Consider the following 25658-nt stretch of genomic DNA (forward strand, 5'->3'; position numbering starts at 1 on the left):
ATGACTTACCGTTGGATACTTCTCCAGCGATTTGTCCAAGATCTCTCTGAGACTCTCTCTCTCATGACCCTTTCCACACCTCCAGGACCTAATCCTCAATGTTATACCACCCCTCGCCCCCTAGCTCCAATCCTTCTCCTCCTCCTATTCTCCCTTCCCCTCTCCCCCACCCCTCATCCTCCTCAACCCGATCAATGACTTACCGTTGGATACTGCTCCAGCGATTTGCCCAAGATCTCTCTGAGACTCTCCCTCATGACCCTCTCCACCTCCAGGAGCCAATCCTCCACGTTACCCTTTGGATAGAGGGTCTGTTCGAAAGGCACCATCTCACCGTCACTGGAGAACATCTGAGTAATCTTAAGATCATCTTCAAACCGCAGCTGCAAGGAGCAAATGACAAGAATGACATCAACATGACAATGTTTTACCTTTTCAAATACTCTTCCAAAGTATTTTTACTTTGCTAATTGAGTTTGCAAGACTTAATCCTTTCAAAATTTGAGTATTACAGTGATAGTAATTAGCACTTCTTTCAATTAAAACAGATCAGCAAATTGTTTCTAAAGATTACATTCAATCTTGAAAATTTCACTCCCCCCCCCCCCCCAAAAAAAAAAAAAAAAATTAATCTCAATATTGCAATTGTTTCCATAGTAGTATATCAGCCTGAATTATGGATAGAACATTTAAACCTAAAGTTGTATTAAGAAGACATAGGGCCTGGTTTGGGTTATGGTCAATGACGGCCCAGCAATTAACGCAGCTAACCAAAAACAGCTAGGACTCACCCTGGCGATGTTCTCAAAGCATTTCCTGAGATGGGGCTGGACAGCCGTGGGATCTTTGGTCTGGGAGAGGATCTCAAGCAGCTCATCATCGGACAGGAAGTAGAACCTGGGGAAGGAGGCCCTCTTGGTCTCCAAGTACTCACTGAGACCCTTCTGGACCTGGTCCAGGAGCTTGTTGCACTCCTTCAGGTTGTCCAGGAGCCTGGCATCAGGACACAGGGAGATGACCTAATGGGCAGCAAGAAATACATATAACAAATTCAAGAGACGAGACTAGAAATTATAAAGCAAAAAAAACAATCAAATAGTGGAATCTTTACCCAAAGTTTTACAATATATGTATATATACAGTAGCTAGGTTCAAAGACCAACCTGAGGATTTTCTTTTGCGTTCTTCATGATACGCCTCCACATACGATCCATGGTCTGGTATCGCTTGCCCTCCACAGGAAGCTGTCTGTTGATATCATCTGAGCTGAAGATGGGCTCCAGGTAAAGCCAGGAGCGCTGGCAGAGAAGCCATTCATCCAAAACATCCTGGAATAGAGAGGAATAGTAGGAAATGAATGAAACAGTGCTATCATTGGCTGCAGACAGTAAGTGGGCAGTCTGTGAAAGTTTCCCCATGTATTGCTGATTGTGTATGTAGAAGAGACAGCAAGGGTTACAATGTTGCCTCACAATGCGCATTAGTTAATTTATAGAGTGTTACATGTAGACTACTTAGCACTGAAAATAGATTTCTTACTACATGAACTAATTTCAAGTTTGAAAAAAATTAGATCAGGTGTTCTAACAACTGTGGGGAAACTACTCCCCTACAAGATTTTGTACTTACTTATGGTTACACAAAAAACACATTTTCATTAAAATTGAAACCTCAGGAAGCATTGGCCTTACGATCTTAGAATACCTGATCATGCCTGTTATACAACAAGTTTATGCCTAAGGGACCTAGTTATTAAGCTTAGGGACCTAGGTCTATAGCTAAGTGAGTAGGCAGTACGTAGTTTGGACATGCATGTCTCCTAAAACCCAATACCCTGGTTCAAAATTCCAGACTGAAACTCTTTCAAAGTTGAAAATAGGTGGTCCCTAACAAGAATGCCAATCCCTGATTGATGCATATCTAACAATCTAGACAATAAGCAAAAACAAACATCTACAGAAGGTCTTCATGCAGCGTACACTCTTAATTACCAGATAAATAATCACATTACCTGTTTTAAGGATACTTTTCACTTAATGGCCAGTAAAAACAAATAAGGTAATGAAATCAGAACGACATAATTTCCCTGTGATTTGGAACTCCATCCCCAAAGATGTTTATGAATGCAAGTCTGTTAATTCCTTTTTAAAAAAGTTGAAGCAGTTTCTTTATCTCAAATGTGTATAGTTATTTATCCTTTGTTTATATTTGTGTTATATGTTTTTTATTTTTTTATTATTAATTTGTGTTGTTGTTGTTTATCTTTGCTTTACATTATGCTATGAATGCTTTGGGAACAACACTTGTACAAGGCCTAAAGGGCAGTATTTATGTAGTTCCCCATTTCATTTTCTAAATTTGTTTATGAATTATTTTGTATATTTTGGATGAATGTAATTTTTAATCGAGAATGAAATAAATGAGAATTGAGGTACACACTCACCTGTGTCATCCTGAGTTTTCCTTCCCATGTATTGATCCTCTCTTCAAAGGGTTTCTTGAAGGGTGAGAAGGACATGCTCTGGGTCATGACGATATGATCATCCAGCAGCTGGGTGCACTCATCGGATCCCTTCATGATGAACGTTCCCGTGTCCTTGTATGGCATGATCTCAAACACCACTGGCTTCCATTCGCCTTCCATCTTATCCAGAGCCTATAGTTTCACAAAAATATCAGAGTTCAGTTAAAAATGGGCTTTTGGATCGAAGTTGTAAATGGTGAGAAAAAAGAAAAGAACACCTTATCTGGCAATTAGACAACAATGGAGTGATATAGGGGAATAGGAGAATATAGGGGGCTTCCATTCGCCTTCCATCTTATCTAGAGCCTATAGTTTCACAAAAATATCAGAGTCCAGTTAAAAATGGGCTTTTGAATTGAAGTTTTTAATGGTGAGAAAAAAGGAAAGAAAGTCTTATCTGGAGCCTAGTTAGCCAACAATGGAGCAGACCTGCTAACCTCTGGAGTTCGAAAACTGTATTCTTTAATCCCAAAAGTTGTATTTTACTGACAAAAATTGTATTTAAAACAAAAAACATAGATCAATGCCTCTTACAGTTCCTACATACTGGAAGAAGTTTGTTATGGATCATTGGTTGAATATGCATGATATCGTCATGACTGGTGTGTTTGATGAACCAATGAACATCCTCAAATTGCTGATGTGAGATGCTTGTAGGATACTTTACAGGACAGAATGGGCATTTTGCCATTTTCTTTAATTTTTTTTTGAAAATCATATTTTATTGAGGAAAATCATACTGTCGCATTTACTTCTAAAAATCGTACAAACTACAATTAAATCTTACTGGTTGGCAGCTCTGATGGAGTGATATAGGGGGATTCGAACACTGACTGCTAAAATGAGCATTGAACACAATTTAATTCTTTGCTGCTATATTTTTGGGGGGGCAACATTCCAATTTGCGTGGTAAAGTTGTTAACATTATTGATAACTGCTGTACCATATGATTTATCAAGCTTTGCCCGATGTTGAGAAAATAAATTTTCCAGTATTTTCAGAAACAGAGGGTAATAGGAAATAACCAAAGGATACGACTAAATATGAATGATAGATATAGAGATGAAGGGATAATGAAGAAGACACAGAGACGGACAGACATCTATGTACAGACAAATTGACAGACATAGACAGGGAGAGCGGGGATATAGACTGACAAGAAGTCGAAATGCAAGAGACATAATGACACCAAAACAAAGAGATAGAGAGTGACAGAGGATTAAGGAGTGATACATAGCCAGTGCGAGAAAGAAAGTGAGGGGCACAGAAAAGTATATAGTACAAGTTGAACATTATTCTTGAAATAAATAATCTACCTGTTCAATGGAGTATTCCTTGCCAGCAATCTCTGCCACCTTGGCGATCTTATCAATGTGAGCCTCAAGGTTCATCTCCAAGCACTTGCTGAAGGTGAGAGAGGCCTTCGGGACCAGGGTGAAGCCCAGCTCTTTGGACAGGATGTCCCAATGCCGGCTCCTCATACCAGGGTTACGTAGGCCTTGGATGAGAGGGATGAAGGGCTTGAAGTCTTCGATCCATCCCTTGATCTTCTGTGCTACCATCTGCACACCTGGAATGGAAAGGAGATAGAAATGGACAGATCAAAGTCAATGATCATAAAGTTCCACTTTCTTACGAAGATGGAGAAGCAGATGTATATGTATGCACTGGAGGCAGGATCAATGTTGGCACCCAATAAGAACCATTGCTCTTGATAGCTCATACATGCATTGCTTCCAAACTCATGAATATCCATATTTTAAAAAAACACGTAATGTTATTGCAGAGACAGACAAGAAGTCTGGAGTTTTGCAAATAAACCACTAGTCGGGTTAAAAATGACTTTTTACAAATTGATTGTGGTCGTGTGAGATAATGACCATTCAATCATATTAAATCATCATGCTATGATAATATGTGTTTGGTAAACAAGACCATAGATTTTCTCTTTACATGTGGGTATTGCAAAAAAAGTGTTCAATTGCACACTTAAAGGTACACTCTTAGTTGCTGCCTCTTGAAGGACGTGAAGATAGTCTTGAATGCCTACTCAGAAGCAAATTAAACTTTTAAAAAAGATTAAAAGATTATTTTTTTTACAGAGGTCACTTAGGTCCCTGAGCCAGTACCCCCAATGGGGTCCAAAATACAACATCCCCTTTAAAAAAATATAATTCTCTTTAAATAATAACTTAGAGTACCTAAGCACCCCTTTGGATTAAATTGAGCGCATCAATACTGCTGTTATCATTGTATGTTTGAAAATACTTAATTTATTTTTAATAAATTATCTATCTTTGTGAGCATGAAAGAGACATGAAAACTTCCTCAAACTAAACCATCATGTTGAGAGAATCTTATTCCTGAACCGAACTATCCTCCACGAGCACCTACCTGGAATGTCTTTGAAGATCTTGACACACTTGTGGATGGTCATGAAGGAATCATTGACCTGCTTGTCACACTGCTCGGAGTCGATGGTGGTCAGAGGGTCGGTCATCCAGCTCTCGTGCCACTTGAGCCAGTCGGAGATTGTGATCCAGAGGTTTTTGAAGGGGTCAAAGTCACGGACAAGTCTGTTCAGCTTGTCATACTGTAGGGAAGTGATGCAGATTAATTGAACTTTGTAAATAATGAAGACTAAATAGAACAGTCCACAAAAATGCAGAAAATGAATCATAGAGTGAAAGACAAGACAATGACTCTGTCAAATATCTCTTGTGATATAGTCATTACATCATATAATGATAATAATAATAAATAATAATAACATTGATGATGATGATCATGATCATGATCATGACGATGGTGATAATAATAATAAAAACAATGGCATCTTGTATAGCGCTCTGGCGATCCACAACACAACTCATATTCATAATGTGAAAATTATATAAAATTATTGGTATATCTTTATTATAGCAATGTCTTTTTCAATGCAAAGAGGGGGAAAACATCCAAGGAGCTAAGGCATAATAATGAGTTCTCGTATAGCGCTCTGGCGCTCCACAACACAACTCATATTCATAATGTGAATATTATATAAAATTATCTGGTATATCTTGGTTATAGCAATGTCTTTATTAATGCAAATACCTATTGGGAAAATATCCAACAAGCTAAGGCACATTCCTGAATTGATTCAAATCAGATTATAAACAAACAAAGATATGAAACAAGAATCTGTTGTCATACAGGAATGAGTAGAGGCTACAAGCATAAAATATAGTAAGGACATATTGTGAGTTGGACTATCAATATTTATAGATACATATGAGAACGAATCCGTTGAATTCCCACAAGGAAAAAACTGAAATTGACATATTCCTTTGTGTCAAGTTCAGGGGAGAAATGACCCTCTAATATCCCTACTTAGAATTGATGTTTTGATACCACTGGAGACATAAACAAAGAGAGACAGAGACAAAGACTGAAAACCTATTGCAAAGATTATAATACAAATTTAATCTTAAAAAGGCAGAATCCAACTGTACATTGACTATCAATTTCATCTTGCACCATTAAAGTCAACTGACTTACATTGGTGACAGGCATCTCAAACAGACGTTCTCTGTTGTTGTACATTGATGCAAGTTGTTGGCATTCCTTGAGCTGCTTATTGACCCGACGCACCTCATTGGCCACCTCATGGGCCTTGTTGATGTCAGTATGGGCCGCGAAACCAGCCACGACCATCTAGGGATGAAGAAAGGGGACGATCTTAGAAAGTTATTCTATGAACAGATTCCCATCATTTATTAAAGGTATAGACCAGTTTTGGAAACGCCCCCCTCTCAAAAAAATGAAATGGAAACTCTTATTACCAATCATGTGAAAGAATATGTTTTGACTAATACATGATGATACAAATTTTGCCCGGGAAACTGCCTACTAATTGATATATTTGGTAAATTATCATATCGAACCGGCCTGGATAGATATCATGAATGCACTTCAACATTGAACATTTGGGCATATACATGTATTTCTGCTTTTTTGCGAATTTAGGTTGAAGTATTGCCAACTAAACTCTGAAGGCAATATTTAAACAATATTGAATGGATATTTTGCACCCAAAACCCTTGAACTGCAAGTTTGCCACTACCGGTCTTTACCTTTAATCAACAGATATAAAATTGAAGGAGATCTCAGCCTTGGAAATTAAATGCATTGATACTGTGTGGTGGAGTAGGCTCCTTTCAATATCACATGTACCTATCACATTATAACTTAAATGTGGCATTGTATAGTCAAATAATTCATCTCACTAAAATATTCTTATCGTTTACTGTATGTCCCTACACATCCACCTATTGTCTGCTGATATATCTAATCCATATACATGTAAATGTAAGCCTTTACAGGAATATGAATGGATATATGAAGGGAGAATAGCCCACTGACAACACAAACCATGATTAATGAATTCTACCTTCTACTACCAATTGATTGCTGTTCTAATTGTATATATGTTTTACTAAATCAATATATTCTGCCAAGTAGTTGAACTTTGCTGTGGTAGCTTGTACTTCTCCCTTTATGTCATAACTGCATGTGAACGTATGCTTTGCAACAATAGGCCATTTTCGAAATGGATGCAAATTTAATAAACAAATCTTTGTTAAGTGTCTTGTTACAAATTCTTTCATTCACCTGTTACAAATACTTGTATTTCAATAGTCATAATGCAAATTTCATACATTACGTGTTGTTAGGTAGAATAAGCCATGTTTGTCCTTCCTAGCAACAATAAATGCAATTCACATTCTGACTTTTGAATTACAATTTTTTTGTTTGTTTAAACCCTCAACCACGCCCCACCTTGAGTAAAAAAAGAAAGAAGGGAATTCGGGGGGGGGGGGGCATCTAATATCGCCCCCCCCCCTTTTTGAGTAAGAAAATTGGGAAAAAGTAGGAAAAAATATGGAAGAATAGAGGAAAAATAGAGAAGAATAGAGAAAGTAATGGAAAAATCAGGAAAAAATAATAATCAGTAAACCGATTTAAATTCGGTTATTATCAGGCCTGTAAATGGTCTATTTCACCGGCCTCTCAATATTGTAAGACAGTCATATGTATCAAGAGCTGTTTGAATAAGTGATGAGTAGAAGACACGTACCTGGAGACCATCAAGACGATCCTGGAATGTGTTCTGGTCTGTGACCTGGATCTTCTCAAACCGTTCCTGGTCCTCATCCAGCTGGACATACGTATTATCCATCTGTTCAGCAATCTTATGAGGCCAGCCTCTCGCATTCCATCTAGTCAATTTAATTAAATTTGATTCAATGTTGGCTTTATTGTTTTTTTAAAGCATGGCAAAAGTCTGGAGACTTAAATTGCCATAATTACAGTAAAATACAAGAAAGCATGAAAAAAGGTTATATGATGTACATTGACATACCGTTACAGTAGTTCAATAATGACTTAAACAAAGGAAGTGACTTCATCTACGAAGCATAAACAGGGTGGACAAAAGTAGTGTTTGTTTCATCTTGTCTTGTTCTTATTATTTGACACCACCTATCACTGTCTCTTATGAACCATTCTTATTTATCTCTCACCCTTTTTTTCTATCCCATGTAATCATCTTACATCAGTCTCCACCATTTAAAAAAAGGAAGATCTCTTGACTGTTATGCATCTAAAATTCTTGCTCTACAGACCTGTTTCTTTTTCTTTCTCTCTGTCTGTCTCTCTCTCTCTCTCTCTCTCTCTCTATCTCCCTTTATTTTTCTCTTTCTCTAACTTCCTCCAATTCCCTATTTTCCCCTAAAGAACATTGCTTCAATCCATTTCAAGTAACAAGTATTGTGAATACCACATAGTTTTTTTTGTATACAGGAAACCAGTGGAATTTGTTTAGAATTGGTGTAATGGAGTCTCTTGAACAAGCTCCCACTGTAAAATGTACGACTGACTTGACTGAAAATATACAGGGGGGTGTTTCACAAAGACTCTAAGTCGACCTTAACTCTAAGTTGGACTTAAGAATTATGGAGAGCCATTTGAAGCCTTCAAATAAAATATATTCAAAAGCAAATGTTCAAGTATTTTAGACTTTTCATAAATTCCACATCAAGAACATGAAATCTCCCCTGATTATTGGACAAGGTACAAAATATTTTCAACGGTGCTAACGGCTTTCCATAATTGTTAAGTCCAACTTAGAGATAAGTTCAACTTAGGATCTTTGTGAAACACCCCCCAGGAGAAGACATCCCCCTACTTACTTGAGATTGAAGTCATCGGTGGTAAGACTGTAGTAGAACTCTTCAATGAGCTCATAGTCCGTCATGGCCTTATCAATGAGTTCCTGGTGCTCTTTGAGTTTCTCTGGGATTGATTTCATCCACTCCTTCTGCTCAGACAGGTCCTCAATGCAATTGGGCTTCTCGTACAGCTTTCTGGAGATATACTTGAACTCTTCACATGCCTGTCAAAAGTAAAGCATTTTCAACTTTGTTGTAATTTTTATTTTTTAATTTCCAACAAAATAATGAATACAATGTAAAATGTACACAAAACATAGTTAAATTTGTAATAAACAAATCTTAACAGTAATTTATACATTTGATGAAGACAAAAATTGAATGATAAATTTAACTGCATTAATATTTTGAGGAAATGGAGAGGTCTACTGAAAAGCAGAGCTTGTTAATTGTGGACCCCTCCTCATAACATCATAACAAATACAAAAAGGAGAATTGAGGCACCCTTAGAAAACCGAATCGAAGCTGTCTTAAATTGATTAGGCTATTATTATATTGTGTAATTGATAGCTATACACATTTTCGGCCCCCAAACAAATGAACCTCAACTCCTAAACAAATAATTTGTCATCCTTCCAAGCAAAAACTTCCTGGCTAGGCTTTCAGTTACTGCATCTCTTGCAAGAAATAATTCAGTTTCCAGATTTGTAAAAAATATTATTGATCAGCCCCTAAAAACTTTCTTGCTTTGTGACAATTAAAACTTACATCTTCAGCTTGGGTGCGCAGTTTCTGGGCGAGGAGTTCCAGTAGAGCGTTAGCCATGGCCTTGCGCTTCTTGGACAGTGCCTGTCTGACGTTCTCCGTGCTGATGAAGAAGGGTCCAATCATGATGTTGGAAGGGATGGTGTTCTCCAGGAACTCCTTGCGATCCAGGTGCATCTCAATCTCCTTCTTGACCTCGGAAGCAGAGTGTTCCGTAGCATCGTACTCCCTGTTTAACAAGAGGACAGAATTTTTAACTCCACCATTATAATAGTGTCAGTATTTCCCAATGCTGTGGGATTGGATGTTTTATTTTACTCCCTGTTAAAAAGAAGACAGATTATTTAATTCACCATCATCGTTTAATGTAAGTATTTCCCAATGCTGTGGGATTGGATGTGTTATTCCCCTTATGGCCTTTCTCCATGCAACTACATCTCCCCAGACAATTATCAATCTTCCTAAGACAACTATCTACACTTGAAAACTACCAACAGGAAACTACTACCGAACCCTGTTCCTTTTCTAACATAGACTTATTTATCAAATTTAGGGTAGTTGAATGAGGGTAGTTGTTGTGAGGGCAAAATTCAGGTGAATTCTTCTGGGAGGTAATATGCTATGCTGGTTGTCCAGGTTTAGATGTTTTGGCATAATATGTGATATTTATTTCTTACATCTCTAAGCAAGATTTTAAAGCTTCTAACTCCAAAGATATATAGATGGAGATGAAAATAGTGTAAAACATGCGTTGGGGGTCAATAGTAATGAAGAGAGCCTCATATATTTGATTTTTTTTTGTTTTAATTTTTAATAGCAGACAATCAAAACAAGAATAAACAAATATACATTTGTCATTATCCATCACCAAAGAAGCCCTGCAAGACTTACTTCATGTAGTCACTGAGTTCCAGGTTGTTGACCTCCAGGAACTGCTCATACGCTCTAGCGTATGCCCTGAGGGGAAAGAGGGACTTGCGGATGGCAGCTCGGATAGTGTCTCTCAGCTCCTCTACACGTGGCTCATGCTCACCAACGGACTCCAACAGAGGAGTGTCCGCCCAGGAGATGTCCTCTAGGACATACTAGGAATGGAGGTGGAGAGAGAATTGCAAAGATGTAGCATGAAAGGAACTTCATGTCACATTAAAGGTAAAGACCAGTTTTAGAAACGCCCCCTTCTCAAAAAAACGAAATGGAAGCTCTTACATGTATTACCAATCATGTGAAAGAATATGTTTTGACTAATACGTGATGATACAAATTTTGCCGTATCATGTCGATCCGGCCGGGATAGATATCGCTTAGTCCGATATACATCTTTCTGTGTACAGAGCTTGTAACTTTACCAAGACTGGGCCAAATTTCTTATCATTTTGATGATTCCAGAACCTTGAAGTACACACCAATACTGATATGCTAGATGATTAACCTTTTCTGATCGATTCCACGTTTCTTTCACGATGCAATCGCATGACCAGAACTGTTCTATACAGTGTGTACCTTTAAAGTACATGTAGGCAGCAATAAATCAATCAATCAACCATCAAGGCTCAGAAGATTATTATTAGAGTAAGAGATTTCTAAAAGAAAAGTCAGTCACTTATTTTCTAACACTTTTTAATAAATTGAAGACTACATCAAATTGTTGAGTAACTTCCTGCTGCATAATACATGTTTATTTGTGTAAGTTTAAGCTAAATTCCTCAGGACAAGGGTATTACCTTTTCAAGCTGGGGAACGTTCTGGGTGGCTCCTATGCCTTTGTCAAACAGTCCAGCCATAGACGGCTCAAAGTTGGTCAGGTTCGTACTGAAATGACTGCCCTCTTTGTCCAGAATCAGGTCAACTAGGAACAAGCTATTTCTCTTAGGCCTGAAAAGAAGTGTCATACAATACAATAATTAGGAATAAATCATTTACCTACGAAAGTTCAAACAATTAAATACATGTAGCTGCAAGACAGCGACAAATTTCATAAATGGATGGGGCCGTGATTGGTGATTATAGTAATCATTTAGCAATATATTTGTCTTACCCACAAGCATTATAGCTACAACGTCTGTGGAAAAATGCACTATGAGATTATAAACTTCCCTTTGAATTAAAAATAAAAACAAATTACTTTCTGTATCAACATGTAATTGGCTAAGTAGATGGCAGCATGTTCACACATGCAAATCTCTTGGATAAAATTGTTTTGAATTGACTAATGATACGGTCTCAACCCCATATATGAAACAAAATGTAAATGCATCTTTAAGAAATACAATGTTGTCATTCAGAACAACTGTAACTGGATTAAGCTTTTATGCGAACACTTCCAGCATTGGCCACTCAATGGCCTTCTATAGATGGCAGCATGTTCACACTTGAATATCTCTGGGATAAACTAACTTGTATGGACTGTTGATGAGGTCATCACCCCAGGTCATCTCCTCTTCAGGTAGCTCCATGACAGAGAAGGATGAATCGATGATCATCTGGGTGAAGTTCACCAGAGAGTCTTGAACCAGGTACCTCAGAGAATCCTGCATGCAAAAGGAGGATTGAAATTTTCAGTTGAAAGCCAAAACATTCATCGCTAAGTTCTTTGATTATTACCTTAAACCATTTATACATTCAGAATTATGTGACATAATCAATACAATACAATTTCTTGCCCACAAAAACATGAGAAAACTGGGCATCCATTGGAATTGAATAATCTAGAACTATACAATCATTAAGGAGAATGTGTAAAAAACACATATGGCTAGAAAAGTCAATTTGGATACTTGCATCATTGTAGGATTCAGGGATGGAGTGAGTATCGTGGATCCCCCCCCCCCCAAAAAAAAAAGAAACTAATCACATGATTGAGAAAAAAGTAATAAAGACACAGATAATCAAAGAAATAAAAGAGACAGCAAAACACAAATGCACACAGAAACAAAGAGAGAGAGACAGACAAATAAAGATGTACACACAGAAAGACAATGAGCTACAGAAAGACAGTGAAGACATGAACAAAGAGAGAGACAGAGACTGACAGATACAGATACACTCACAGAAGACAAAAGGGATAAAGACACACCAAGACAAAGTGAGAGAAAGAGAAAAACAGAGACCCTATACAGACAATAAAAATGCACAGCCAGAGATTCAAAGACATTGTCAGGAAGTCTGGAAAGGAGAGCATCTCTCACCTGCATGCAGAACTTGACCATCTCCATGAACTTCTTGAGTTTGGATCGTTGGTAGACCTCCCAGTTGGACTCATGAAGGTTGAACCATCCTTTCCCCACATCGCGTAGACTGGTCCTAATGGCAGCACGCAGTGTGGTGATCCAGGTGTCCTTCAGGAACAGTTGCACCTGGACATAGAGAACGTGATTCATGGTTTAATAATAATAATAGGCATTTCTATAGCGCCGTCTATCTAGAAATTCTATTCCGAGGCACATTTATTATTACCCCAGCTTTAGCCTAGCTGCCATTACGGAGCTCCAGCATTTCAAGGGATTAATTCCCGACAGGTACCAGTTTACCTCACCTGGGTCGAGTGTGGCAAATGAAGATTAATGCCTTGCCAAAGGATATTAGTGCCGTGTACGGGATCGAACCACGACCTTCAAATTACAAGTCAAGTGCTTAAACCACTCGACTACGACACTTCTCCATATTCATCTTCTAGTGATGGTGGTTATCAAAACTGTGTTCCTAGAGACTATGATGCCAATACTTACAATTCAGGGCCCTGTTCAATCAAACTTGTCATCATCAACAAGTTATATGTTCCGCGCCTAGAAACGTAGTATTAGTCAATATCATTTGATGGCCCGCCAGTGATTCGTAGTTGATAAAACCCATTAGTCAGATTTCATTTCCTATGTTGTTCCAACACATTACTCTCTTTCTTACGCCTAAGGCGTTTGGACAAATTTCCATTTAAAGGCAGTCTGTACTAGTTTGGCCAGGAGGGATTAGACCACACAGCTGGGTCACTGACAGGTGGCTATCTCATCAACTCAGTTCTTACTTAACATAAGAAAAAGAGGATCGTGGGGGACCAGAGGTCACTGATTAGACACTGTTTTCTATATAGAGAGAGCAAGTAGCTACAAGTAGTACAGTGGTGCTTTAAAGCCTGTAAAAGATCTTCATCACCCACATAAGAACTTTTTGAATAAACTTTGAAATTACATCAAACGCAAAGAAGAGAATGTGCAACTAACCTGAGAGCTCTGTTGACTCTGGGTCTGCTCAAACTCCTCCAATCTCATGTACTTGGTCATTGGGACGTGGAAGAGAGACATGGCCGACACCTTGTTGCATTCCGCACGCACCTTGTTGACGGCAAAGATAGCCTCCTCCCGGGTGAGCAACGAGTTGAAGGCAAAGTTGTCGTACTGCTCATCGAACGGGTAGGACGGGACATCAGGGCACATACCTGAATTATGATTATGAAGAATCAATGGTAGTATTTCTAGGTGCTTTACAAACTTAGTATTAGACTGGCTTAAGCCTAACAACCAAGATTGTACACTCAATTTCCTTAGTACCAGGTGTGTGTGTGTGTGTGTCATTGGGTTTTTACAGACGTGTATCAATCAAATATGAATATTCACGTCTGGGGACCGACCTTTGATGTCACCATCCAAAAGACGTTACCCATATACTTCTCTTTTATGGAGAGTGACTTCTAAAGAACACATACTTTTTTTCAATTTTGTTGCTCAATTAATGATTCCCACTTTCATCCAATAGATTTTTTGGGGGGGTATTTATTTACCCTGGGATGCTTTAAAGCCCAACATTTAGTTGAAGATATCCAAAAATAGTCTATAAGTTGAGCTATATCCAAGTAAACAAAGTAAATGAGAATCAAATCAAATAACACTAGCAGGAAGATTAACATATGTTACTAATGCAATGCATGGTAAATAAATACATTAATATTTAATCCGAATGTACTTACTCTATCCATCCCTTTTTCACCCCCAATTCTCCCTCTTTTAATTCTCAGCTGAAATGATTGCCTATGGCACGTAGAAATTCTTATTTTCATGGAAAAATACACATCTGATAACAATTTGCAATTTGGCTTTCTGGTGACCCTGCATTTATAAGATATAGCATTTAGGGTTAGGACTGCAACTGGGATTTGCAGTAGGTTAGGGTAAGAGTGAGGTCCAGGGTTGAAGATTGAAATTTGGCTTCTTTAAGAAATTGACAATAGAGCAATTAGCGCCGGTGAATAGGCGGGGGTCCAGTTTTTGAGGGAAAATTCAGCGCCGACTTAGGTGGTCGGTGAATAGGCAGGGGGGGGGGGGTGGGGGGAGGGGGGGGGGGGGGGTAAGAGCACTTTTTTTGTTCCCAATTCGTAAGAAAATATTTAGCAGCGATTCATCAAGCCGGTGAATAAGCGGGGGGGGGGGGGGGAGGAAGGTGATGGAGAGGAGAACCACAATTTTTAGAGGGGGTGAAAATATAATTTTCTTCTTTTTTTTTGGGGGGGGGGGGAGGGGTCAAGAGGTCCCCTTTTGTTTTTTTGTTTTAAAAAAGGTTAAATTTACATTATCACCCTATATTTTTTTTCCATTTTGGGGGGGCTTGGGGGGGGGGGGGCGGGCCTGAGAAATCGCCACATGGATCCGCACCTGCCTGAGTAGGAGTCATAGAATCTAGTTTCTTACCTGTCTCCGGAATTTCTGGAGTAACAAGTTCAGGTAATGTGACGAAAGCATATGTGTCTGGACTTTTGGAGACGATCCTATCGAAGGTGATCCTATTCATCGTTCTGCAGAACTCAATGTTGACCTCTTTCTCCAGGGTGTGCACGTAGTCATCAAGGCTGTTCACACAACAAAATGGTAAAACGATATAAATCAATAAATGAATGACAAACAAACTAACCAGATGTATAAGTACCTAAATAAGTAATAAATCTATGAATACATGAACTGATAAACAAAAAAACTTTTAAAAATAAATAATGAAGAAATATATCAAGACTGATTTGACAAGTGAAAAAAGTGTGAATTATTATAATAATAAACAATGTAGAGTCTAAGTGAAATAAAAATCTAGGCTCCCAGTTCTCAGAAATGATTGACAATGGTCTTTTTGATCATGACTTTTTTCTTTTTTCTTCATTGATTTTGCATCATAAATAAATAAATGTTTGAAAGCATCTTTATTTGTGACAATTTGGCAATTCTAAAGCATTAAAGAAGAACATAAACTATCAAAAAGCCAATCGTTGTTGTTGTTCTTGGTTTTTAAGGCTGATCAATCTAAAAAGATTATTTCTGCCTGGCTGTACCGTTTTTTTAGTTGTTCCTCTTCAGTGGGTATCATGTACTGTGCAGCTTCCGTTTATTTGATGGTGCGGGCAATAATTTAGGGGTCGACCATGAACAGGGTGCGAGGATTTTATTAATAGGGGTTAACTGTGCAGTGCTAAACTATACTTTCCCTTCCCTTCCCTTCCCTTCCTCTCCTCATTGAAGCTTGTCTTTATACTGACCTTACAAGTGATGGGGCACCTGTGGCCCACTCTACCATACGTCTGAGACTCTCAGGGTCCAGCTCACCTACACCTTCCATGGGCATGCAGTCAACATAGAGGTTGTACCTGAAATAATCACCATATTGACGTTGAAATTAATTTAGTCATAAAATTGTTTAAAAAATACATTATTCCGTGGAAATTTCATGAGATTAGCAATACATAAAATGAAAGTACCAAGATATTATTATTTTTCTAGCACAAAGACAAAAGCCTGAGAGAAATAGGAAAAGCAAAGTGGAAAAAGTGTAAGTGATGAACAGGTAAGAAGGAAAAAAGAGGGCTAACTGTCATAAAAACTCCAATTAGAAATTATGTATGTGTTACCTTACCTTGATAATGTACATGTACAAGTTTTTTTGTTGCTTATTGATTACTTATAATACATTGAAGGCATATAATCAAAATAACAGAATCTGCAGATAAATGCTATGGCAAAGGACAAAAGGGACTTTCAGATTTGCACGTCAACATAGTGGACTGCTAAGTACGACGTCCTTTTAAGGCACTATTGTGACGTCCTTTTAATGCACTGCCAGTGCCTTAAAAGGACGTCACACGTAGAAGTCCACTATGTCGACGTGCAAATCTAAAAGCCCCTAATAGTGCTCAGCCGAGGCTTGAGCCTATGAGCTTTTAATCCCCATGCAAGGGTTTGAACGATTCGACCGCAAGGCTGTACAGACGATACGATAGATAGAACTTTACCTGAGCAGTGCTTCTGTATGTTGTCTGACATGAAATGCCTTGCCCACTGCCATGGCAAAGCTTGTTGGGTCCTCGGCAGCAAACATCAGGCGGATTCTTGGGACCCAATACTGACCAGGGGATAGGACTGGCATCAACGAAGAGAACCGATCATAGAAAAATTAAAAATTATAGACTATTAAGATAAGAAGCCATTTTAATTATTTTTTCAACATTTTATTTTCGATCCAAGTATAACAAACTTTCAAATAAACATAACAAATTGTACATCTCACACAAAAAACTATACAAGTCTTTCAAATAATTGAAAGATATTCAATTCTTTTATATAATTATAGAGATGTTACATTACTGCAAAGACAAATTTAAATATTAGTTTATGAAATTGAACTTTTTCTCCTTCTTGTTATTTAGAACTCATGTTATTTATCTTCTACATCGTAAAAATACAATATGCACACAGAGGGATACATATACAGTGACTTCCTAGCACTGCCCTAGAATACAGGAACAAAGATACATCATTTATGGATTTGATAGTACATAGAAAATACCAAAGGCAGTTAGAAAACTACAGGACAAATGCTCTTCATGCTTTGAAGAACACATGAAATCCACTACCGATTGTTTTTTTTCTCAATGTATTCTTTGCAATAAATTGGGTCTCATCATTTTGAAGTATCATAAAAAGCCAAATCAGTTGCAAAGTGACCTCGTGCCCATTTTGTTAACAAATAGTGATTTATTTTTTTCTGACCAACCTTTGCCATTGTTGCCGCCATCAACGACCACTTTGCCGGCTTTATCCAGGATACGACCGTTGAGATCAGTCTTCTGGACCAGGTAGTGTTCAGTCTCAGGGTCAAAGGTCAGCATACCCACATCAAACCATTCATACTCAATGCTGGGGTCTTTGGGGTCCACTGCAATGACAAAAGCATTGGTGTTTTTTTTAAATATCTCCTTCAGTACTGCTACCTTGATATAACTCTTGATATAAAATCCTGACAGCATTTGAGAGTATTAATTCATATAACATATTTATGAAGCCTCCAAACCATTTTAGTATTGAATTAACATATTTCATAATTAAGCTCTGAGACTTTTTGTTTGTTGTACAGTACCAACTTTATTCAAATGTTATTGATATGAACTGAATTGAAAGAAGGTGTAATAGTCATCTTTCACAACTGTTATGAGTCTCACTCATACCACAAGAACTTTATGTTATTATTATCTGTGAGTGTGAGGATCCCTCCGTCTTAAACATTAATCTGCAGAATTTCCTTGGATTACAGAGATACAGTACATTTATTTAAAGAATCATGTGAACACTGGCTAAAAAACACAATAACAAGTATCCATTTCATTTCATTTCATTGTTTTTCAACACAGAATATCTTGCTTCAGGCAATGGCAGTTCTACTGCAAGTTTGTGCAATATTATCTAGAACGAAGCTAACAAATATATAAAAAGAAAAGAATATGAGATAAGAATGGGTCACTGAATGGCGCCTGGATGACGTCAGGATAACTTGATGCTCTTGAAAAAATTGCTGTCACATCTGATGAAAATGACCTATGACTGTGCCAAAATTGAAAGAAATTGGCTGAACCGATTTCGAGTAATTCCCAGCACAAAAAAGTGGGAGAAAGAAAAATACATAAATAAATAAATAAAGAAACCAATAGGTGCTCTGTCGATGACAGACCACCTAATTACAATGGATTGACTTACATTCCTCTGGCGAGTCCCAGGCAGGAAGGAGGGCTCTCCTGGTATTGGTTTCCTGCAGCCGTTCTCCTGTCCTAGCTGTAGCCACTCCTCTGGGGTTCGACAGTCAAACTCCATATCGGTGAAGATATCTAGGGGCAGGAAGGGTGGGAAAGGGGCTGGATTAGAGCCCCCAGCCCCATTGAGCTTCACAGCCAGGTTGCCCTGGATCTGCTTGGGCATGAGCTCGCTGGTCTCGGCCCCGACCTGCTCCAGGAGCTGTTCCAGGTCCTGGCTCTGGTAGTCCCGCTTCCGTCGCTCGATCTCTATCTTGCGGGGGCAGCGGCCTGGTGGCACGAAGTACGGTAGCTGCACTTTAGGCTTGAATGACGCTTCTGGGAAATCCTGTAATGTTTGAAGGAAGGAAAAAGAATTGCCTTGCCGTTACTTGATCATCATGATATCGTCTGTTTTTGCCAGAAGGGTGTTAACTATATGTTACAGTATATGGGTTTACACCCTTCTGGCTCTCAGCAGACTACATGCAAGTTCAGACAAGTCAGCCTCTCAAATCCTACTTTTAATAATAATAATTATAAATATAGCCCAGCTACTATATAAAAATACTCTACTGCGATTGATACAAAGCAACACATAATTATCCCAATGTCGAGCATAATGTAGATGCTAAGACTGTTGCAGACATTATAGCTCTTCACAAGATTTTGCAACAACATGATACACCTTGAAAAAGTACTAACAAACAAGAAAATACATTTGATAAAGGCAGGGAACTTACAGATTTTGCCAGGATTTCACTTGTTGGTCCATATACTTGCTTCTCCATCTCCTTGGAGTACTCTTCTTGTGCTTGAGGACCTGAAAAGTGTGTAACCTTCGGGTGTGCTGATCTTTGGCAACGTTCCACAAGACATCTTGTTGTGTTGGAGCCCCGCTAAGAACATTCTGAAATGTTCAAGGAATGAAATAATTTCATTGAAAAATAGCTAGGAATCGAGAGAAACTCAAATGACAAAGGTAAAGTACAGGCAGCCATACAAACATTGATATATTTAAAGAATGCAATGATCCCCTTCTATGCTGACACAAACTTATTGATTCACAAAAAATAACCTCAGTCGATTTCATCCGTTGAATACTTTTCGCAAACATCTTGGGATTTGCACATTTGAAATGAGTATTAATACAGGGTAAGATATCTGCTGCCTCTAGAATTGTTATTGTACCTTGTATGATCCTTCAGAAGTATACATTAGGAATATCCAAATAAATTGAGAATTTAATCATTGTTAAAAAAATAAAGTTTTCTTACCCCAACTCTCTTGGGTCCATCACCACTGATGACATCTGAGTAGTAACCCCTCTGCTTTATCTCCGGGTACTTTGGCTTATTGTCTGTCTGGATTGGGGGTAACTGTGTTCTGTTTGCAGAGAAAGGCCTCCCGCCATCCCTGCTTCTCAGGGAATCTCTTGAACTCATGGTTGAAACTATATAATGAAATAAGTTTTAGAAAAATAGAAGGAAAAAAAATTAAATCACCATCATCCTGATACTATACCATAAAATTTTAATTCTGTTTGGAATTTCAACCCAATATAAATTCCTTTGGTGTAGACATGTGGATGTTTGAAAAGAAATGCTACAATACATTTCTAATACTTATATTGTGAGAGTCTCACTGTCTGTCAATAGTGTCATAAAATTAAAGTTCATACAGGGCCTACACATTCTATGTCTAGTCTAGAGATTATTTTATATGATTCATTTAATCCACTGTTAGATCTTAATATTATCAAGCCTCTAGACATAAAAAAATATTTGAAACTTATACTATAGGCCCAAATTCGCAAAGGAGGTTCAGATTTAACCCATGGTTTAAACCCTCATTTACATATTGGTTTAAAATAAGGGCAAAATAAGCGCAACACAAGTTTATGTAAATGAGGGTATAAACCATGGGTTAAATCTAAACCTCTTTTGTGAATTTGGTCCATAAACTTTAATGCTATTACTAAAAGTCAATTGCAAGGAGTGAAAATGGCAAGGAATAAAATTGTCATGCAAAACGTGGTTTATAACATGTACCTGCAGCATCTCATACATTCACACTTTTATTGTACACATTGATGTTCTCGGTAATTTTCCATTACGCGACTCATTCATATTCATTGATTCGCGTACCATGGTTCGGCGTATTATGTTTCCACCCCACGTATCTAGACTAGATCTAGGGTCTACTAGACCTAGATAGATCTAGATCTAGATCTAGATATACCTCAATAAAATAACGAAAAGGAATACACTTTATCATGTTTTTTTTTGTTTTTATCTTTGCAACCTTGCTTCCTCGTAGCTAAAATAAAAATAGAGTTATGTTGTGTGACGCCAAGACTACATGTACCTTATTTGCCGGCGTAAAGGCCGCACCGCCGCATAGGCCGCACCCCCAACTTTGACATTTCGTTGAGAGAAAAAAAAACGGACCAAAGAAAATAATCATAATTTTCTCGTAGAACTCTATTTTTCCTACAAACTAATACCAAAATTATCAATCATTTTATAAATGTACAGGAAATTTACCTAAAAAATGATCGTAATTTAGCAAATCTTCATCGATTTTTAGGCAGATTAGCACATTCACTGGACACTAGAGGGCGCTTCGCATGCATACAGAAACATGAATGGCCTGCCATAACCAAGCTGTGGCCATAATGTTATCCGGTCTTACCCCTATCGTACCGCCAAATGGAGAAAATAAACAAGCTTTTGTATTGTTATTAGAGATCTACCGAGGTTAGTTTGTCGCTTTAATTAATTAGATAGTCTCAATTATAATTCAGAATTATCTTACTGAAAAGTTAAGAACACCGACAATTGCGCTGTGAATCTCCGAAGCTGCGTTGGATTTGTTGCAACTCCCAGCCCGGTAGCTCCCCACCACAGAGTGTGTGAGCGAGGTATGATTTTGGTTACCGGGCCATGCGCTGTCTAAGCCAAGGACATTTTTACAAGTACGATTTTTAGTACGAGTTTCTGGTCAGCTTTCTTCTTATTTCTTTGGTTGCACAACGATTAAAAAGATAACTTCTTCAAATTTGCTGTTGACGTGGTTCAGACTAGATCTTGTCCGATGTGTTTTCAAGTCAATTTTGTTAATATATTTTTTTGTATGAAGTTGCCTACAAATAATGGACGTGCTGTTTTGACTTGCGATTTTTACTGTTTCGCCGCAAAGGCCGCACCCCGACTTTTTGATATTTTTTCTTCCAAAATACTGCGGCCTTTACGCCGGCAAATACGGTAGACCTATGCAACAGCAGCCTGGGATCCCCACACAAGTAAAAACATACAGTCCATTGAAAGAGTCCAGAAGCGCGCTGCAAGATTTGTGACAAACACCTACGGCAGAGACACTAGCAAGTAGCATCACCAACATCCTCTCCTTGCTAGACTGGCCATCTTTGCAAGAAAGGCGCAAAAAACACCGTCTCTCCCGTCTCCACAAAATGATGTACGGGCACATGGACGTTGACTATCAAGACTACACCCAACCTAAAACGACCAGAGATAGAAGAGGGCATAACAGGCAATTCCAACAGACCCACTCAAGAACGGACACATTCGCGAACTCTTTCTTCATGAGAACGGTGCGTGATTGGAACCAGCTTAATTAAACCGGAGACTATCGCCCACACTGTCACTGACCCTGTCAAATTCAAAATTGCCCTACCGTCCGTCCCCCCCCCCCCCCATCTACAAATTAATACACCCTACCCGCACCTCCAGTTAAAACTCAGACGGGTATTTTGGAGGACCAACCAACCAAGAACCAAGAATCAGTGAACACGCCAAACCAATCTGCACTCACAGTCACAATACACCTCACATTGAACACTCACACCAAGTCATGAAGTACAGCACATGGGACTACACAGTGCATTTATCGCTGATTGATTGCGGTTAAATTGTGGCATCAGGCCACAGAACGTGAACAATTATCAAGAACATACCTAATTACGTATCATTCTACTTCCTGATAATGTCAAATATAACTCTGATAACGTTGCAAGTTAATTCAGGATCCAATTTCGAACTTATTTCTTGTTCGGCGATTTTTAGTCGACTTCGTTCGAACATTTGCCGATAAACGTACGCGTCGTGATCGAGTTGGTTGCTAGGTTATCAATAATATAATCGAAATCGGCATTGCGTGCATATTAGGCCAGCTCAGCTGCCGCGGTGTCGGAGGCTGATTCACAAATTAACCGTGGGCCCAGTGATAGGTTTATGATAGACTAGCAATTTCTAAGAAGAAGAAGAAGAAGTATAAGTCGACGAAAATGAAAACACTTTGGCATATTGTAATGTCTTGAGGGTATTTTGACAAAGATTTTTTATTTAAAATGACTGCGATGCCTATAAGAGTAATGCGGCCAAAATGCAAAGTTGCACCTTTGCGTCGCCGAGACGCCGAGTTTGGATCTAATTTCATTAGGTTAGGGAAAGCTTTCTGAATTGTTATAATAGCAAGTATATGGTCATTTTGGTTTCTCCAAGCGTTTGCATTTTTATCATAACCCTTTTTTCTCTTTTTAACTTAAATTTTGAAAAATTATTGTGGAAAAGAGAAGACATGAAAAGAAATAAAATCTTTCTGTACCCCTGAACTTTATATAGCTACAGCAAATGATGATCAGATAATTGACTTTATGTCAATTGATCCTCTCACTCACAGAGGGCAAAACTCTCAAAGAAATAAATAATTTAGTTCTGGTCGCAGCGAAAAGATCGCTGCAGCAAATAAGTAGTGCTTACAATGTTGATAACGATACTTAAAACATTGATGATACTGTTTTCCATACTACAATGGAATGCACAGGGATTAGGGAATGGATAAGAACTTATAAAGTATTTGAATACACACAAAAATTGCTATGATTTGATATGTATACAAGAAACATGGTTTCAGGAAAATAGAGTTCTTCAAATTCCTAAATACACATGATCCCAAGAACTTTTTAAGGGAAAATCAGGCGAGGGGAGGATGTGCGATATACCTTCATAATAAAATCAAGTATGAAGGTCCAATGAAATAATGATGTAAATTTAGAAATACAGCAAGTAAACATACACGCAGGAAATGTGAACTTTTATAATCCTTGTAAGAACTGCCATACTTGTAGCTACTTGCTCCCTCTATCGGTGCCTGTTGGTCCCCCATGATCCTATTTTTCTTATGTTAAATGAGAGCTGAGTTAATGAGATAGCCACCTGTCACAGTGACCTCGACGGCTCGCTGTGTGGTCTAATCCCTTCTTGCCCAGTAGTGGTGACGGTCTTTAAATGAATATACTATGAATGTGCTATTAAAAAACGTGAATAAAAATGATAATGTTATTATAGAAGGCGAATTTTAACGCTCATGGTAACATGTGGGGAAGTGACAAAACAGACAAGAGTGGACAAGTGATAGAACAATTCGTGAATCATCATAATCAGGGGTGTCGATTTGTATCCGTGGTTGGGGGGATGATGGGTGCCAAAATATTTTCGGCAATGGATCAAAGCAACCAAAGTGGTAGAAGCGTGTGGCAAGTTGCACCCCTCCCAAGCGCGTAGCCAGGATTTAATTTTAGGGGGGCGGTAGTGAGCACGCGAAGCGCGGTTTCTAGGTGGTTAGGTGCAGGGAGGGGGAGTCCCCCCCCCCCCCCCCCCCGCACAAAGCGCGGAAGCTTTGACGTTTCACTAAATTATTAGAGAAAGCTAGAAGACGATTCGTTGGACCGTTCTCGACTCTTACCCAGGTCGAAATTCCATTAGGATCCGATCCTATTGGACCATCAGAAACCATTAGAGCTATTGGTGTCTAATGGTTTCAATAGGGAAAGTGAAATGATGGACCCACAGAAACCATTAGAAAATATCTATTGGACCAACACAAACCCACAGAAAGAAATGCTGATGGACCAACAGAAAGCTTCTATTGGACCAGCATCCACCCATGTCTTCTATGGGTTTCTGTTGGTCCATTAGATATTTTCTTCTATAATGGGTTTCTGTTGGTCCATTAGATATTTTCTATGGGTTCCTGTTGGTCCATTAGAGATCTTTCTATGGGTTTCTAATGGTCCCATGTTCTGGATTCCCTATTGAAACCAATAGTCCAATGGCTTCTATTGGTAAATCAATAATGATAATATCGATTTTAGCAACTGTCCACCAAAAAAAGTATATTCTAATCTCAATAGACCAGTTCACGGTTAGCACATCACTGCAATGACCCTGAATATCCACAGATCTTCAAAACATGAAGACGTCCCACTTTGTACATTTTGAAATAATCACTCCTACAGCGATATATAGATAACCTTTGTTTCCCCTTTTCAAAGAATACTTCCACCTGTGTATCATGGAGTTCATTGAATGTGCATGAATGAATAATGATCACATAACTTTCATGAGCACGCATCCAGTATAACGTCTCAGTGTATTTCAAAATTTGTTCTGCAATGACCTTTATCTGCTCATGCTCAGACTGCAACCGTGAACTGGCTTATTGCATTAACTTCATCACAAAGATCACTTGAAGTGAGTTTAAGAATATCCATTATTTTAACTGAACGCTTGTACTATTCCTATATAATAAACATACATGAATTATTTCTTGGTTAGTAATCATTATAATCAATATATATATTGCTAAAACGTGAATGAAATTGTAACATGATTAAACAAATAATCGTATATTCGTAATAGTTGCCGAAAAAGATATAATTCACAAAATTGATGTACATTGTCATAAGTTGCTGAACAAATTATGATAAATGTAATTTTCTGTGAACACGTATAAAGTAATCATGAATATGCATGAGATAGATTTAGCTGTTGGTTTCTATTGGTTTCTATTGGACCTATTGGTTTCTATTGGTCCCATTGGGTTCTATTGGTCTCATTTGTTTTCTATTGGTCCTATCGGTCCTATATTGGTCCTATTGGTCCTATTGGTTTCTATTGGTCTTATTGGTTTATATTGGTCCTATTGGTTTCTATTGGTCCTATTGGTCCTATTGGTTTCTATTGGTCTTATTGGTTTCTATTTGTCCTATTGGTTTCTATTGGTCCTATTGGTTTCTATTTATATTGGTTTCTATGGGTGCTAT

The 25658-nt window shown here is 38.2% G+C and overlaps 1 protein-coding gene across 1 annotated transcript in view; it reads right to left on the reverse strand.

Annotated features, from left to right (window-relative positions):
* The window catches only part of LOC592542 (dynein heavy chain 1, axonemal), a 73724-nt gene extending 54339 nt beyond the window's left edge, over positions 1 to 19385 (reverse strand). Inside the window, 22 exon segments of the mRNA XM_030982456.1 lie at positions 204 to 383; positions 792 to 1019; positions 1164 to 1328; positions 2444 to 2656; positions 3841 to 4094; positions 4919 to 5117; positions 6065 to 6220; positions 7644 to 7785; positions 8758 to 8960; positions 9505 to 9730; positions 10393 to 10586; positions 11226 to 11376; positions 11899 to 12032; positions 12690 to 12857; positions 13719 to 13933; positions 15180 to 15337; positions 16013 to 16120; positions 16763 to 16889; positions 17524 to 17685; positions 18501 to 18536; positions 18539 to 18881; positions 19276 to 19385. Coding sequence (XP_030838316.1) covers positions 204 to 383; positions 792 to 1019; positions 1164 to 1328; positions 2444 to 2656; positions 3841 to 4094; positions 4919 to 5117; positions 6065 to 6220; positions 7644 to 7785; positions 8758 to 8960; positions 9505 to 9730; positions 10393 to 10586; positions 11226 to 11376; positions 11899 to 12032; positions 12690 to 12857; positions 13719 to 13933; positions 15180 to 15337; positions 16013 to 16120; positions 16763 to 16889; positions 17524 to 17685; positions 18501 to 18536; positions 18539 to 18881; positions 19276 to 19323 — 3810 coding nt within the window. The 5' untranslated portion in view covers positions 19324 to 19385.
* Positions 19386 to 25658: the final 6273 nt, after the last annotated feature.

The sequence above is a fragment of the Strongylocentrotus purpuratus genome, unplaced genomic scaffold (genome assembly GCF_000002235.5).
Source record: "Strongylocentrotus purpuratus isolate Spur 01 unplaced genomic scaffold, Spur_5.0 spur5_contig_825, whole genome shotgun sequence".
NCBI lineage: Eukaryota > Metazoa > Echinodermata > Echinoidea > Camarodonta > Strongylocentrotidae > Strongylocentrotus > Strongylocentrotus purpuratus.